Source organism: Haemaphysalis longicornis, unplaced genomic scaffold, assembly GCF_048455015.1.
Source record: "Haemaphysalis longicornis isolate Haplotype H1 unplaced genomic scaffold, Haemaphysalis longicornis Haplotype H1 scaffold_4, whole genome shotgun sequence".
NCBI classification, from domain to species: domain Eukaryota; kingdom Metazoa; phylum Arthropoda; class Arachnida; order Ixodida; family Ixodidae; genus Haemaphysalis; species Haemaphysalis longicornis.
Genome location: NW_027526361.1, coordinates 221,303,016 through 221,320,525, shown reverse-complemented (window position 1 = coordinate 221,320,525; position 17,510 = coordinate 221,303,016). Strand labels below are relative to the sequence as shown.

The 17,510-nt window shown below is 45.7% G+C and overlaps 1 protein-coding gene across 1 annotated transcript in view; it reads left to right on the top strand.

Annotated features, from left to right (window-relative positions):
* Positions 1-17,510, top strand: part of LOC144180226 (serine/threonine-protein kinase haspin homolog) — a 79,892-nt gene that overhangs the window by 56,396 nt on the left and 5,986 nt on the right. Inside the window, exons 3-6 of the mRNA XM_077708606.1 lie at positions 1,727-1,797; positions 9,158-9,225; positions 11,355-11,586; positions 14,090-14,186. Of these exons, the coding sequence (XP_077564732.1) occupies positions 1,727-1,797; positions 9,158-9,225; positions 11,355-11,586; positions 14,090-14,186 (468 nt within the window). The remainder of the gene's footprint in view (positions 1-1,726; positions 1,798-9,157; positions 9,226-11,354; positions 11,587-14,089; positions 14,187-17,510) is intronic.

Sequence of the window (17,510 nt, the reverse complement as noted above, 5' to 3'; positions counted from 1 at the left end):
TGGTAGTGGTGGTGACTTCATGCGACAAGTGCAAGCTATGGTAGAGCACGTTGTAACATGTCAGGAAAACAGCTGAACTAAAGCCATTCAGAACGCTTAATCTGCATTAAAAACAATCATAAACCCCTGCCCCATCAATCTGCTTCAAGCGCGCATGTGAGTTTTTGTTACGTACGTTACATTGTCTACTTCAGCAAAACCCCCGAAATGATTTCACGTTTCCAAATGTAAACAGCCCTAAGTATCTTATGGAATTTTTTCATTGAGGCTGTAACGAGAAGCAACACACTTAAAATTCCTCACACAGCCACTAAACGCAATAAGAGCACTAACCTTGCATTAGGCACACAGTGTGCAAGCCAGAAACTGGCTGTAGACCTCACGGATGCTTATGAACTTGAATATATCACAATCACAAACTTCATCATTTCAAAGCAAACTTGTATGTTCTTAGGCGGAAATAGCCCCCATCCAAGCGCATTACCCCTTTTTTCTCAATGAACGCTCCAGTTTCGTTGCACTGCATTTGGGACTCACTGGTATATCTTGAAATAAACAATAAAGAAACGCGGTCTTGCTTACCAAATCCGTAGCGGGTGCCTGACGTCACTGACGAAGTCCACAAACACTGATAAATTTACCCCACACAGAATGCCTATTTATGTGACAGCAGCTTCTGCCATCACTTGACCCGATACTGACTCGGCAGGAACAAGAAGTTCATCGACAAGCACACGGTCAATAGCCTGGTCACACCAGGTCGACATTTACACACAGGATTAAAATTGCCTTCATCTCCCCGCGAGGGAACCCTGGTGTGATGCGCGAAATGAGAGAGTACACGCGTTTTAGCGACCACCACCCAGCTCTTTATTACATTTAAGACTGATGACTTTATGGTCAGTAAAGTGCTCAGTGAGCGATTGCCGCAGCAGTGGTCGAATCTTGGTTTCATCGTCGATGTTCGAGAAAAACGAGAGCTAGCGCTGACTGAACCGCCGCGGAGCGATACCCGCTTTATATTCACAGCGCTTGAAGGAGAGGAGACCACGGGAGAGAATCGCGCATGCGCGCACATGCGCACCGGAGCACCTGTTAACGCAGCGTTAACGCAGCGAAGCGCGCGCCAACAAAGCGCGCCAGCTGTCGTTATGCTAATGCGCCGGAGTGAGAGTGTTGCGCACAGCTGTGGGAGAGACGAACAGAGGAGAGTCGCACATGCGCAGTTGGCGTACGGACGGACGCCGACGACGCAGGAGGGACATGCCTCAGAGCAAGAGATGCGCCGCATCTAATAATGACGATGCTACCGCAAACAGTGCATCTTCTGCCGATCCTCTGGATCAATCCGGCGTCCTGCAATACTGTACGCACACACATCCCTGTGTAGCACACAGCACTAGATATTGTAGGAATACTGTATCACAGCTTCAGGAGGAGTGGCAGAAACGGCTCGCGAACTTTATCGTCAAGACCACTGGAAGCCGATGGTAATTGGGCTCCCCTGCCACACTCTTTCCTTCATCCTTCTTCATTTGTAACACAGTATTTTTCGTACCCTTTCCTTACGCTGTCAACGCTGCGGTCTTCGCAGGGAACCAAGCCCAGTAGATTTTCCGCTGCTTTTTGCATTTGGTTGCGCGGATTCTCAAGACAATCTGGAAATGTATTACAACGTGTTGTATGTCACAAGGCTAGCAGTTGATTTATTCTCACTTTTTTGCAGCATCACGTGCGTGCTCGACAACGACCCTGATGAGCTCCGCAAGCCAAAGAATATTGCTGCCACTGACAAAGGTTAGACATTCTGCCGTCTACTCGCGACGTATTCTTTCAAGTAAGGCATCCGTGCCGTGTAACAATAATAGTCAAGCGCCCATTTTTTAAACAACAAAAAACACGCGAACATTGATGGTAAACGCGCGGTGCAGAACGACAACTGAGGCGTAGCTTCATCCAACTCACTTTACAAGTACATCTATGTTTAATGTTGCTTCTAATTATAAAACCAATATTTCTCAATTGATATTTATTATGTTCTTTTCTACTAATTTTATTTTACATATTAAAGTTGCTTCCTAGTACCTTTCTATATTCGTTTTTAGTTTTCATAATATTTTTATTATTTTACGCAAACAAATGCGTGCCTAAATATATCCGCCTGCTCTTCGGCTAAACGAATCACCCGTGGCTACCGATAGGCCCGCGAAAGTGAAATGAGGTTACCATCATCAACATCATCATCATCATCAAAGCTCCTTAACGTTCGCTTTACTGTATGGCGTTTATCATACACACATGGTACAATCAATTTGAATAAATACCTACGTACCACTTTCGGTCTTACTGATTACACTGATACCCGATGACTGTCTCTGCTTTGCATGCATGGCTGTGGTTGCCATGAAAACCAGTGGAGGATTCGGGGTGGTTCATTTGTTGTGGTACATCAGAATAGGGCTGGCTATACGCTGGTCAGGAAGAGAAAAGGGAAGGGCATAAACTGCGAGGTTGTGAGTGCGCTTATTCGTGATGCATCCTGTGGGGCAATTGCCCTTCCACCTTCTACGTCCTTTGGATCAGTCATTGAGTAAAACAAGTAGTTGCTGGAACTTTTCGATATGAGACATTTCAAACACTATATGCACATTGGTTGTGGAGAGCAGAAAATCGTACAATGTTGTAGCACTTGTTATTACGCTGCATAAAGACAGTAGCTCATGCCGTGATATATAAAGGGTGGCATATTTCTTTTTTATGACATGGCTAAGCGAACTCCTCAACAGAAAAGCAAAAATATGAAACTTTTGAAAATAATAATTCTCAACTACGAAGTTACTGTAGCTGCCTAATATGGCGCACTTTCTTTCGAGGTGATTATATAGCCGAAAACCGTGTAGCCACAGCCGTTCGAACGGCTACACGTTTTCAAGGGACGCTTTTATTGGCTGACTCGTGTCGTAATCGGTCTGCCGCTGCTGTACGCCAAAACCCTCCTCACCCGCAGCTGGCGACCGCTGCCACAGGTGGCGCGCCGGATCACGCCACACTCGCAGTTCATCACAGGCGCTTAGCTCGCTCTGCCTGCGCCGTTTCTCACCAGTTGAAATGCAGCTGCGCCATGGGTAGACCACGCTTCTTCCGCTCTCCGGGAGAGAAACCCAGGACATACAAAAAGGAAGCATGCCTCCGTCTAACGACGACGATGCTTTAACGCTCGGCTTTCGCATGATGGATCCCTTGGTTGGCTAATCCCACACTGCAAGTACGTGCTGCTGTGGAGATACGCACCACTTTTCTATAATAATAACATAAACTTTAAATTGGCCACTTCGTAGTCCGAACGTTTGGTATTTGGGTGTGCAGCGCGAATCGGTACCTGCTGCTTTTTTCTGAGTGTGCGCCGGTTTGAGGTGTTAAACCCCAAGTTGCGATCTTAGGCATATAAAGTCCTTAACCTCAAAATGGGACGTTAGGCCCAACATGGTGAGGGTAACAGCCTCACGGCAGGCAGAGCAACGCGGTTCTGCTTGTCTTAGGACGGATTTTATGGTTGTCGTCTGTTTTGAATAGCGATTAAGCCATGTCGAAATTTAGCATTTGGAGAGACGCCGGCTTCATAACGCCAGCGACCTAGGTTCGATTCCGGCCACGGGAAAGGATTTCTTCTTTCACTTCCCCCTGGATCGTTTACCGTCATCATCAGAGAAAGTTGGTGTTTCGTGCTTGGCGTACAACGGCATCAGTGAGGACAATAAAGCTTCGCAGTAAAGAAGCCATGCAGATAAAATAGAAGTTTGTTTTATTCGAAAGACTGCGTGTGTTATAGTGCCCCCGGCGCTTCTCCGGATGCAACCCATGCTTTTTTTAATAAAAAGTTAATCAATGTAAGTTAAAATGTTGATTTTCCCGCCAAATTGCATGTTTTTGTGACGTCTGCAATGACGTCACAATAACAGCTCTTCAAGCTAAGTTTAGTGTGGTACAGAGGCTTCTTCACCGTTAGTCAACCTAGATGGCGCCACCATACCGCGGCAGGCCATTTTCTGCCTTTGCTTTGTTTTTGACCGCAGTTTTACCTGGCTTCTTTTGTTAAAGTATAAAATAATCGTTTCGTGAAACATGGTGCTCGCTCGACAAATATGGTAACATAGTACACCACCGCTTACGCCATTCCGCCAGTGTCGTCTTAGACAACACGAAAGCGCCGCAATGCTGCGCACCTAAAACAAGCAAAGTGTGCGCAGTAGCAACAGGGGGGCCCATCGGTACTTCTATGTTTACGTGTACTGTCGTAGTTCCACTGTTTATTCCACCATTCTTACTGCTATAAAAAGAATGTGCCCTAAACTTAAGCGCCAATAGCTCGTTCAGGAAGCTTGGAAACCCTGCCTAATTTGCGTTTGCAAAAGCCGGCCCAAGTCAATCGCTGAGCTGGCACTTATGACACGATAGGTTCTGCTGCGGTAAATGAGATAGTGGGTCGTGTGAACAACCCCCTTTTTTTCCTAATTATATAGCTTTCGTAGCGGAGTTTACGTTAAAAGTGCTGTCACTATGAACATTCCAACAAGGCAATCTTTCGAATGAACAAAACTTGTGTTTAGTCTTCATGACCCCTTTAAAGCGCATACTGAAACACAACGGTAGGAACTTGCGCTCGGATGAAGCTCAGAGGAAGAACAAAGGTTGGGTTGGGATTAATCGACGGTTGTGTTGTGGCTGGTCAAAGGATACAGATTTGACTTGACATATATTCTATAATGAATGCGTTTACGGTTTGAAAGGGTTGGACAAGCTCCGTGAGCACCCATGTTCGCCGTAGAAGGGGGTTTGGCTAGTGTTTTTCTACATTTCGGGGCAACATAAAGAATGTCCTCCGACGAAGAGAGAAACAAAATTATCTTCGACAGAAACAAAATTTCATTTTTCTATAGGCTTAGCCAATCGGTCCCCATTGGCGTTATATTTATATTAGGCCCTGAACCCCGTATGTAGCGTGTCCAGCGCTACCTTGGATGCGCAAGCACACAAATAATTGCGTTATTTTGTAGACAATTTGATACCAAAATGGCCGTGGTTCATTCACAGCATGGGTGCGGCCATCACGGGCATCTATGCTGTGGGTTGTTGCGTTAATTTATCTGAACGAACCAAAAGAAATATTCGATACATGGCGGAGCTTCGCTCCCGTGCTTGTGCGGCCGTTATGAAAATAACCGAGGGCTTTGTAGGGGGTACAAGGTAAATATAACTGGTAGCGAAGCTTCCATAGAAGCCCATACGTTCAGAAAATGGCGGCTCTTAAGCTGCTCATGGGGCTTAGCGCCATCTGTGTGAGGAGGGAACACTTCCGGCGGGACAAAAAATAAACAGGATGTGACGCAAGATTCGGTCAGAAAGTGACGTCATGCTGGTGGCATTAGCGGGAAAATTTGACTTCAAAATAGCCTTAGCACGCCCCTGATCGCTGAGGGCTCATGTCATTGCCATCTGACGCAAGTTGGCGAGCCCTTGGCGTGTGTGCTTCAAGTCAACGCCAGCTTATACTCGGGACTAGAGAAACGCACTTTAGCATACTGTCGTTTGATTCGCCTCGGTGTTTATAAAAGCATCTTGCATCTTCCTTGAACCTTTATTCTGTATCCATGCCTTCCACTGCTGCATAAAAGCAATCAGTTGTTTATTTTGATTGCAGCGGGTGGCAAACGTACACCCCCCCCCCCCCCCCCCACACGACCGGAATTTTTTTTCTGCCTTCGGATACAGAGCCCAAAATGACACTTGACCACTCTCCCCGGCCCCCCTTTTATATAAAAAACGTGCCCACTCCTTATTCCGATACCAATTTCTACCAACGCCACTGCTAAGTTTAATTTCGTCGCACATACGCAGGTAGGTGTGCGTGCCTTACGTATAGATCAAGGTTATATAATGCTTGCTCAGTTTGTGTACTTCTGTTCTAAGAGAAGAAATAACGCAAAGTCATGCTATAATCAAGACATTTGAATTTTATTCCAGGATGAACATAAAACAAATTTACCACACTGCACAAAATGAGCACGTATACAATAAGTACAAAATGTTCGTGGGCACTACATGCATTATGATTTTCCTTACGCGCCGAAAAATTGACTTTACCCGTAACACATAGCATTATGAGCAATGAAAGCGTCAACAGCAGAACTACTTCCAACAAGAGAAAGAACTAGGCACTGCATCTATATGCAGAAAACCGGGCCGCAGGAATGCCGATTCACGAAAGTGCAGCGAGCACCCTGCAGCTGTCCCGGCGTCTTATCAAGTAGACAAGGGTTTCTACAGAAGTTCACTCAGCATTCACGCCTGCAATTTCCTGGTTGCATTATTAGGCAAGTGTCGCAACAGATAAGTAAAAAGAGGAAAAATGGATCAATGCAAACCAAAGCGACGGCAGTATGTAAAAGCACATAGCAGGAAAGATCTGGCAGCAGCGCAGCACGGAGCAGCACAACACAGTACTGCGATGGAAATAATGCTTGCGCATACAAGTGCCGGAAGCAAGGAGCACTACAAGCGTTGTAATGCCATAGAGAAGACACTGAGATAGACAATTAAAGCGACTCGTTTAAATTCGAGTGGTACTACGCTGAGAAGTCCTAGAGTAATTGACACAACTTGCTCTGAGCCAGCCTGCTCTGAGCCAGCCTGAATCAAGAGATAACTGTGACATAACAAAGCTTTACACCCATTTTTTTCGAAGCACCACCACGTCCCCTTACACAACCCCCGTGCACATATTAACAGTACAATAGTTTCGCGTTACCTGTGGAAATGAGAGGAAAATGGTGCAGAAAAACGCCAGGTGTACGGGAGTTGCTGTTGCAACTTGTACAGCACATCGTTTCTGTAGGTACCGACGAAAGCGCTCCGCTCCAACCGTTGGCAGCATCGTCCCGTAGTTCACCGTGCCTGCCGGGCACGGTACTAAACGTGTTCACCGATGATACAACGCACCTCGCAAGTCCACGCACAACAAAAATTAAGTTCACACCAAATTAACAAGGAAAAACGAATGCAAATGCGCACCAACAAAACACACGAGGGGCGTTTCCTAGCAGACAAACTTTAGGAGCGCCTTTCCGATCACTACAAGGACTGCATCACAAAGCAATGACATGTGCCATTCTTCAGAGGGCGCTACAAAAAAGGTTTTTGAGAATGAACGGCATTTTCATAAATTATTTATACACTGTGCCTAAATAAATGTGATTCGAAAATAAATATAGTTCGTAAAATATAATTGTTGTTTTATTGTTGAACAAAACTTGGTTTTTTGTTACTAGTGTTTGTTCCCTCCTCACCTAGTCGCGCTTCAATCGCCACTCCCATAAGCCCCCATGCTGATGTCGCTGGCAATAGGTTCTGAACCGCTTTTTGCCCGAACCTTCGCTACCATTTATATTTACCTTGGGGGGTATCTCAAAGCAGCATGAATAATATTTCTAAATGCACATAAATCTTCAAGACATTGTCATCTGTATTTTTTTTTTGCACCTTCCCGCAATATGTGTCATATGAACAGGTACTGCAGTATTTGAAAGGTTTTAGAGATAGCTAAGTTATATGTAGAACCCCGTAATCATCACAGATTCTCAAGCAGCCTGCAGAAGCTTTCTAGCCGGAAGGGTGGCCCACTCAACCTTAAAACTACTGTCTTTGCATCAACCCTGCCGGAAAGTCACCCTCGTTTGGACTCCTTGCCATTCCTCACTGACGGGCAATAACTTTGCTCACCAGCAAGCCTGCGCCCTGTCCCTCCAGGCTACTGAGGATACCGAACCGTCCGTCCCTCTACTGACTTTTCAGGACATCACTCAATATTACCGGTTCGAGCGACAGCACTTCCCTCCTCCGCATCCTAAACTCTCAAAAGAAGAAGAATCCCTACTTCGCCGACTGCAAAGCAATACCTTCCCTCACCCAGTCCGCCTCCATCGCATGTTTCCCACGCAATTCCCGGCCACATGCAAGTTCTGCTTACAACCCGGTACTCTTCCCCACATCATATTAGAGTGCAAGCACAACCCCAACCTCCCCCCTCTTCCATCCCCCCTTCCCACCCCTGAGCTGTGGGAGAACCTTGTGACCAGCAGCGATCTGGACGTCCAGACACGTTTGGCCTCCAGAGCGAAGGCTGCCGGCTCATCGCATGGCTTCCTGGAATAAGGAACCACTCCCACTTCACCGGCTCAATAAAATGTTTCTCTCTCTCTCTCTCTCTCTCTCATTTGGGGAAGTAAAAGTTGTAACATAGACGCACAGCAGACAAATCGTTAGCTAACACAAAATGCTAGAAAAGATGCTTGTTGCATTACTTGAAAATAAAACGACAAGCATTGGCATTAATAAATTTGGTGTATATAACTTTACTTCAGCCAGTTCTCAACCTTCAGTTTGAATAATAGCATTTCTGGGGCTGGGAAATGTGAAAGGTTCTCAAACTTTGTAACACGATGGTCCTGAAACGAAATTAATGTTTTTTGAAGCCTAACCTCAGAAGAACATTTCATGCAACGTTTCGTGGGCGTGGGGGTGCTGATAGCGCATTTTAACCGTTTTTTTCCGCACGCGGTGTTCTTTTTTCTATTCGCCGTGAGTTTAACGGTACAGGTCAGATACTAAACAAGCATTTGCTGCTTTATCTCCAAATGTAGGAAAATTTGTAACGCAAAATGTCCACCGTTTAAACGGCGGTGCGTATTTATCACATCGTTTAATCCGTGCACGGGTGTTCAGAATTTATTCTAGCAACACCATATTTGGATACCTGCAAAACATTTGTTAAAAATAATTATTATCGGAATTTATGGTTGCTTGTCGGGATAACTTTACAGTGATATTTATATCGTCCTTTTTGCCTTGATTGCTTGTCGGGATAACTATACAGTGATATTTATATCGTCTTTTTGCCTTGAAATATTGTGGAGCTTTACAGCTTTACTGAAAAGCGAACTGCTGCTCTATATATACTGGCACCCAAAGTTAAGCCGCAACAAATACCCCCATCCTGAACACTCAGTCCCATGGGCTAGGATGTGGCAGCAGTTAGCTAAATGTCGATCACACCGTAGGATCCTGTTACACTCACGACGAACTCTTAATTGCTTCCTCACAGAGCACGTGCAAAGGGCGTACCTTGCATGGCACATGACCAGCGCTGGTGTGCCCCTGGACAAGTTCAAGGTTTGTGTGGTGCTCTAGCTTCTACGTTACGGAAGAAGTATCAGTGACAGATTTCAATTGTCCCTGACCTGTTGTCGCGGAAAATATTAACAATACCGGCAGTTAGATTTAGGCTTATTGTTTGATAGAAATCGGCCTCACTTTCTATCTTAACACGCGGAGGCTCAGTTTTCAATTCAAAATGCTTCTCAGTGAAGATGTAGAACTAATATTGGCATTGATGCGGTCTTTTATTTGACAACGGAGAATTCAGGCTCAGCGGAGGAATAAAGCATTACTGTGGACCAAGGGAAAACGAACGTTGTTGGGTAAGGGGGCTGAATTTATTTGAAAAAAAAAAGCAAATCCATTTTTTGAAGATAAACATTGTTAAAACGCCAATATTTCTCCCACGCGACATGAGTCAAAGTAAAAGTCCAAAATCCAAATCCCTTCAGCCGTGTCAGATTGGCGCACTCGAAAATAAGGCCGCCTAATAAAGCGAGGGACCCCAATTCGATTCCCACCAGGGGAAGTGTTCTTTTCTTGAGTCGCTGGGCGGGCCTTCGCTTCTCACCGACATAATTTTGTAAAACCTATTATGTAAATGTGGCTTTCCTGCAGTGCATTCTGCAGCAACATTGTAAACATCAGTGAGGCACAGAAAGTTTCGCTTTAAAAATACATGCATAACATTTGCAGTTAAGGTGCACTGCAGGACAAGACTCCCATTACGAATCGCGTACTACGTTACGCTGCTGCATCTACTTATGTGTTTGCTATAGTAGTCAACGGACTACTGTATCATGCATTAACGACCAGGTGAACCCGATTAACTAAACGCCACAAAATTTAAAAAATTTAGAAATAAAAAAATTTGGTTCTATATAACGCCTTCCTCCAAATTAATCGTAGCAGAGAAATCTATACAAAGGAAGAAACAGCGCACATTTTAACGAAGGACAGACAGATTTACACACCACAAGCGCTGTTGTGTACAGCGCTTGGGGTGTGTAAATCTATCTATCCTTCGTTAACATGTGCGCTGTTCCTTTTTTGGTATCTGACCAACAACCAGCCCAACATGGTACCCATTAGGGAAATGAAATCTATGTTACACACACACGTTTGAATGCTTCCTCAAACACTTACTTCTGTTACAGCCGCTTAGTTAGATGCATCTCGTATTTTGAGTATTCTTATAATTGCTGAACAATTGTCATTTAATATTTTACGCAAGCCACCTATAAAGCACTCTCGCAGAAAAGAACTGTAATGTGTTTATAGACTTTTTCAACAATTGCAAAATACTGCACACTCGTACACTTTATAGCAACGCTGACAGTCATACCCTTAGGAGCTACGCTTTTGGATACTCAGCACTATCGCTTTTTCTGTAGCTTATGGAATCCGCTGAAAGTACTGCTCGAAACAGAAGAAAAACATCCCAGAGGTCTGAATCCTTCCGCATAGCTAAATATGGCTAACAATTGTGCAATACCTCCGGTAACAAAAAGTTAATAGCCTGTAAAAGTATTTGCTCCAAACATAAAGTATAGGACTGGGGATCCGAAGACGCGACGGAAATGCTATTTAGCCGGATCTTTCTTGTCATACATTGCGTAATGTTTGGTGACGGCAAGCGTATAATTTTCGAATGAACTTCTCAGCACTTCCTACTGTTGGCGTCATCTGTCGGCGCGAGAGGATGTTTGAACTTCCTCTTCTGCTCTGTAGGAAACGACGCTGCATCATCATCAGTTTCATGTGACAGCGAAGTGGTGGCACGCGCTCGCGCTGCATCCTCGCGCTGCACCCGCAGCAAGTTCGATTAAAGCCCTCATTCTTGCTAGACGTGTGCTTACCGCTCTTTCACGACGGTTTGTCAGCCGGAGGGCCTCGAGGTTCATTACACCTTTTTGGCGTACTGTGGCTTGCAAAGATGGTTCGGTGCGTACGATGCCTCAACTTCTACCTACTAAGATAAAGAATGTCTATTTCTGGTGGAGGCTTCGCTAACAATAAACCCACTAAGGAGGACAGTAGCGGTCGCGACAATGTCGTTTTGTGTTATTCTGATGCTGGCCTTTAGTTATTGCACTCTAAGAAACGTGGGCTAGCATATTTTCTCACCATCGTAACCCTTCCAGTTTACCAACGTGCTTCAACTGTGGAGCATCCTGCAGCAGATAGCGCTGACCCTGGCCGTAGCCGAGGAGGCCCTGCAGTTCGAGCACCGTGACCTGAGGCTTGACAGGGTGCTTGTTGGCGCGACACGCGAAGAGAAGGCCAAGTTCATTATCTTCGGCCGAAACCTCACTGTCAAAACGAGGGGCGTCGAGGCACGCATCACAGGATTTGCGTCGTCCCGCATCACTGATGGTGCGTCCGATCTTTTCGTGCAGTTAGCCGGGTAGCTTTGAACCGAAGCGCATGCCTTCCAGTTCTCCAGCCCAGTGTTTTAAGCAAACGAAAGGCGTTTTAAACTCACATGCCTAAACTGACTGCTTATGATCGCCGTACACCCCAAACTCAATGTTAATTATTATTTTTGTGCATTTTAGTGCAATATCCTTTTTACCATTCCATCTTAACATCTTCCCATTGTCGCTGCAAGCTTTTTCCTGGTAGGCCTAGCGCCATAAACCAGAGTCATCATCATAGCAATCGGTTTTTCACTCAACGAATGGTGTATTTTGGAATCCCAGGAGGAACAAACAGCCAAAGTGTGTTTTTTTATTTATTCTTGTCGTCTAAAAACTTCGTGTTCGTCATGACACTTTTTGATTGGCCGCCTGGCTGCGCCAAACTTTGAGTTATATTGAGCAGGATTGCCAATACCAAATCCTCCTTTACCGTCGCTGAGCAGAGCGCCGTGTTTGAGACATACCCATTCAAACTACATCCGTAGGGAAATCGTATGCAAACAAAGGCGTTGTAGCATTGCGCGCGTTTACGTTTCATAAGCTGCTAGATCCACCCAAGCAAGCTGATCAGAGACAAAGCATAACAGCGCACCGACTTAACAACTATGCCACCATTTCGGGTAACTGCGAGGAAAGTAGTAGGATTCTTACACCGACATTCCCCACAGATTTGGGCCGTCTTTTTCTGGTGTTTTAAAGCGGAGCTACTAAAGTGATTACTGAGAACTACGTAGAAATGTCAAGAAAAACTCCCTCACCTCCCCCCTGGCACATGAGGGGAGCCACATACAATTTGACACGTAGCCCTAATGCGAGTTCCGAGAGAGTACGGGCGTCTAAGAATATTCACTTTGCTCTTCCTGTAGAAAAACAGTGCTCGGCATTCTCACGTGTTCTCAAAATACCTGAGAGTCTTGAGAAATGGCCCGAAAACGTGAAGTTGCCCCAACAGACCCTGATTTAAACCGATACGTCCGGACGTTTAGCTAAACACCCACTGCTTGGAGAATTTGTGTTCAGGATACGCTCAAGCGTCTAGGCTGAAAACTAGATGGTAATATTTTTTTCACATATAGTTTATATGACCTGCGAGTTAAAATGCAAAACAGAAATCAAGTTATGAAAAAAGTTTGACCATATTCTTAGTAACACGCCCACATTAGAACCATGGTACACGTCACGTTCCACTGTCAAGGAGGACGGAGTCCGTTTCGGTGCTTCTGGAGCATCCCCAACCCATGATTGCCGATTCTGCGTCACACGAAGTTAAAAAAGATGGAAAACACCCCGAAAAATCGTGCCAACTCTAGCGCATACTGAGCCCAAGATAATTCTCACCTTTAACCACGATTTGATGTTCCAGGATAATCTTTGCCCAAATTGGTAAAAGTGCGCAGGTCAGAGGTCGTAAGCAGTTTTCCCACATTGGACTTCAACTGCTGACTGCGAAAATCCGCCGTGAAAACAAGCGACAAGTGAAGAAGTTATCTTGGCGCTTCTCAATATGAGCGCGGCATGGTATCTTTCATCCGTACCCACCGCCCTTCAGGAAATATTGTGGGATACCTCACGCTGGCAACGAAAAAAAAACGAACTCAACAGAATCAGAAAGTGCCCGTTCCCATCAACTCTATGGAAAGCGTTAAATGCATTACTTGAATTCTCTAAATCAGGGTAGCGGCGAGAGATTACATATCCTGATGCTATGACAAAACACGGACGTTTAGTTTACCAACTCAAAGCTGCCCGTCAATTTTCTTTGCACCTCTCCCCCTTTTCCTCTCCCTTTAACCCTACTTCATTTATGGTATTTATTCTCTCCTCCTATCACCGCAGATTAGCATGCAGTTGACAGCATGCCGGCAAACCTTTTGGCTTTCCGCCTTTAAAGAGGCCTCGTTCTCTCTCTCTTTCCTTCTCTTTCTCTCTCTTTCTGGAGCTTGTCAAAGGTCCCCTAATAAAAAGGGGTAGAAGAGCTTTACATTTCTGCTTCGATAGCATAGTCCTAGGAACAAGGTCTTGAAGGAGTTGAAAAGTTCGTTAATGTCTTTACAATTTTGTTGTTTTGTGAAGAGCCACTTGTGTAAAATTTGGTGTGGACATTCGCATTTATCCGGAGATGTTTCGCAGTACAAGGTGCAGTGACCTCATGCTGCGTCCTTCCTATTTTAGCTGAAGCCAATTTCCAGGCGAAGTGATACAAATATTACATGACGACATCTTGTTTTGTGCCATCAGTCGTTTAAAATTTAAACGCGACCAATTATCTTGTTTGTGTCCAACGATAATAAAAAATAATAAAAGGTAAATAAAGGCAACGATAATAGAACTACGTGCATATAAGAACTTTAGAGGAAACGTTTTGCTTACATCACTACGCATGGATTCCGAATAATAAAGCATGCTTTGGTGTATTCGCTCACGACTTATACTTCAACATGCTCTCTTGCTGCTTTCAGGGGACACCCCTATCTTCACTGAGCTCGACGACCTGTTTGAGCGCCCTACTGGCCACAAGGTTCAGTTTGCGTATAAGCACATGACAAGTATTATAAGGTAGGCATAAATCTGTTCAATATTTTTAAACTGGAGGTACCGAACAGCTAGGTCGCGCTAGAGTTACTAAAATATGGTGCGTTTTTTGCCAAGTATTCGGGTGCAACCAAATATTTCGCGTAAAGAACACCCGTCGGGAAAATAGAGTTCCCAGTGCTACATCGCCTGCAACGTTTAAGTAACAGAAATTACGTTGCCCATGTAGCCAGAGTGGACGATAGCAGTGCGTACTTTCATTTTAGATGCGACGCATCTCTTTCACTCGCCTTGTCCCTCCGGCGGCGTCCGGCGTAGTCCGCATCCCTCCCCCATTCTCCTCGCCGCGCCAGCTGCGCGCTAGCGCCGCTCTCACCACAGCGCCATCTGCGTGTTAGCGCTCGCCGGCGCTCGCTCCGTCGCCGTGCCAGCTGTGCGTGGGGGCGGGTTAGCGCGCAGCTTGCGCTCGGTTAACACATGCGCATGCGCTGCTACGCGCTGCTCTCTCTCATTCCGCTGCATATAAACGCGGTAACTGCGCCGCTACGCTCAGTCGTTCCGCCGCCGCTCCGCCGATGACATCCTCCGATGACCACCGATGATTTGAATGGAGACTAACAGGCCTGCTATCGCGATGGATGGCACAACCGTAACAAGCACCGGCCACTCTGATAAAATTTACACCATCTTCCCGCGAGGGGAACCATGGGGTAGATGCGACGCATCGGGGGTGAACATGCTGCGTAAAATATGGACACACAACAACAATGGACACGCTAACATAACGGAAACGCAACGGAAACCCCCGATGCGTCGCATCAACCCCATGGTTCCCCTCGCGGGAAGATGGTGTAAATTTTTTTTGGCCCTACGGGGTAGAAATGTGAGGCACTATGGTGTGTTCGAATCAGATTTAAACGTCTTAAATAACAAACAAATGTGATGGGTGGACTCCTTAAATATAAAGGGGTAAGAAGAGTTACTGGCAATATACGTCGCAGGAAAATTGAGAAAATTTAGGGACTTGTTTGCTTGTGTGGTATTTTTTGTCGCCGCACATCTTTCAAAGTTACACAGGAAGGCTTGTATGCTGTAATGCACTTCCAGGTCCTTCGGCTGCCGTCGTCAAAGAACGGAAAGTACACGTCAGGTTCGAATGAGGGCTTTAATCGAACTCGCTGCGCGTGCAGCGCGAGAGTGCAGCGTGAGCGCGTGCCACCACTCAGTCGGTGCTGATGAGACTGATGATAATAAGTGTCATCTGCTACAGCGCAGAAGAGAAAGAAGTTCCAACTCTCTCCCCCGCCGACAGATGACGTAAGTGGGTCAGAGTTGAACGGTCTTTGTAGAGTCGAGGCGCTTCTTGCACTAAGGGCAGTAAATCCTTGTCGGGTCTTTTTATTAACTACTTGCCGGGTGCGTGTCGTTCGAGACTTGCGGTTAGCATGGGCCAAGAAGTCTGGTACTCCTCCATGTCGAATCTGTTCGTGGGCGTGCTGGGTCGCAATTGTTGCAAATTCCGCGTTCTTCGCAATAGAAATGTGGGGAACAGTCATCCATATGTGTCGTTGCTGAAGGTCTTTCCCCGAACTCGCAATAAATCGTCGCCGTCGACAAAGAGTCACAACTTCTCGATTGGCGTATGCGAGAATAGATGCTTCTTACTAATACCAGAGTCCTTCAATGCTTTACTGGTCACGAAACTGCTCCGTAACTCAATGGGAGAGCTTCATATGCTGCGTTTGGCCGCCGCGTGGTGGCGCCACCCTCTCGCTGAGGTCACTCCGCGGGCGGCGTTGCGCTGGCTCGAACGGCGGAGCCGCGGCGAGTTCTGTTTGTTTTGTGCGGGAAAAAATTGTAACGTGCATATCGCGCTCTTGTGATGCGGCTTAAGTAGTCCAACGACGATGCCGAACATGTGTTGCGTCCCGGGATGTCGTTCCTTGTACAACGATACCACAGAAAATGTTTCCTTGTTCTGTTGACCGAGCGACGGGCGGCTGCGTGAGAATTGGAGGCGCGCCATTCCAAGGCAAGCAACGGGAGATTTAGGCTTCGATTATAAGTGTGCGACAGTGTGTGGAAATGCACGGTGTGTGAGAATGGAAAAAGCAATGTACCATTTTGAGAGCATCGTGGACCTAGAATTGTACAAGGCTATCAGTCAGGTTGTAGCCGTGCTTCATTACCTGTTTGCAAACTTGTATTACCTTGCGCTCAGGCTCGCTGTAAAAAAGCTTTGGGACGTCCTTGTGCATTTACGTTTCATATTTCCGCGATTATCCCTTAGGGTTCGTTTTGTTTGTTTTGCAACCGCGCGTGGCCGATTCCGGTTTCTTATCTGGCGTTTCAACCGGAGCGCCCATTTGCTCTGTTTGTCGTACGTCCCGTCAGGCAATATTGTTTGATATGGAAAGAGTGCCACCTTGTCGTTAACTTGATTTTTTGTTTCTTCGACAATGTTCTCGATCCTATTTCCATGGATCTGAAATTAATAACGTCCCGAGAGTAATTCATGCATAGCAAACGCCCCGCAACTTACTTTATCGATGTTCATCTGTGCACGTCGCACTGCGGACTGCTTCTTCGACGTTTGTGTTTCATTCTAGTCTTTTGTAGTGCAGGAGATCGCTAGCTCGCTGCGTTCAGAAAAGCTTTGCTTCGTTCTTGGCTACGTGGAAATATTCTGTTTTCTCCGTGTGCTGCACATCGCAGCGCGAAAAAATAAATTTTTGTACGCTGGACCCCGCTATTTTGTCTCCCTTCGTAACATTGGAATTTTTATTGCGTGTGATAAAATCAGTTTTATTGTTCTTTTTTCGCTTCCTGCTTTTTGAAGTATTGCAAAGCGTGGATGCAGAAAGACACATGGTGCAACATATATCTCTTCATCTTTTGATCCTTCGCGTTTCTGCAGCGTTTTTAGATGTTCTCAAGTATGTAACAACTCATCGAAACGACAATACTATTGGGATATCTCTTTTAGCGTTCTGTGCATTCCAGAGCAATCAACGGATTCATTAAGCGTAGTCTGAACGACGCGTACTTGGTTTCTTTCAGTTTTTTTATTGTATTATCGATAGGCCCGCAGCAGTCCGTGACTACCCAGCTACCGTATATGTGGTAATTACAACTTTGCTTTACGAAAAGAAGCAATATAGATTTAAAAAACACGACGGCGTAGCGCTTGTGCCAGAGCACACAGAAGCCGTTCGCGGCCGAAGTCAACGGTAATTTACTTCGAAAAATAAAACCCCATTGAAAGCAGGTGATATACACAATGACTTGACTATTCATCGCTAACTACTACGAAAAAAAACACTTAATCAGCGCGCAGACACCAAAAGC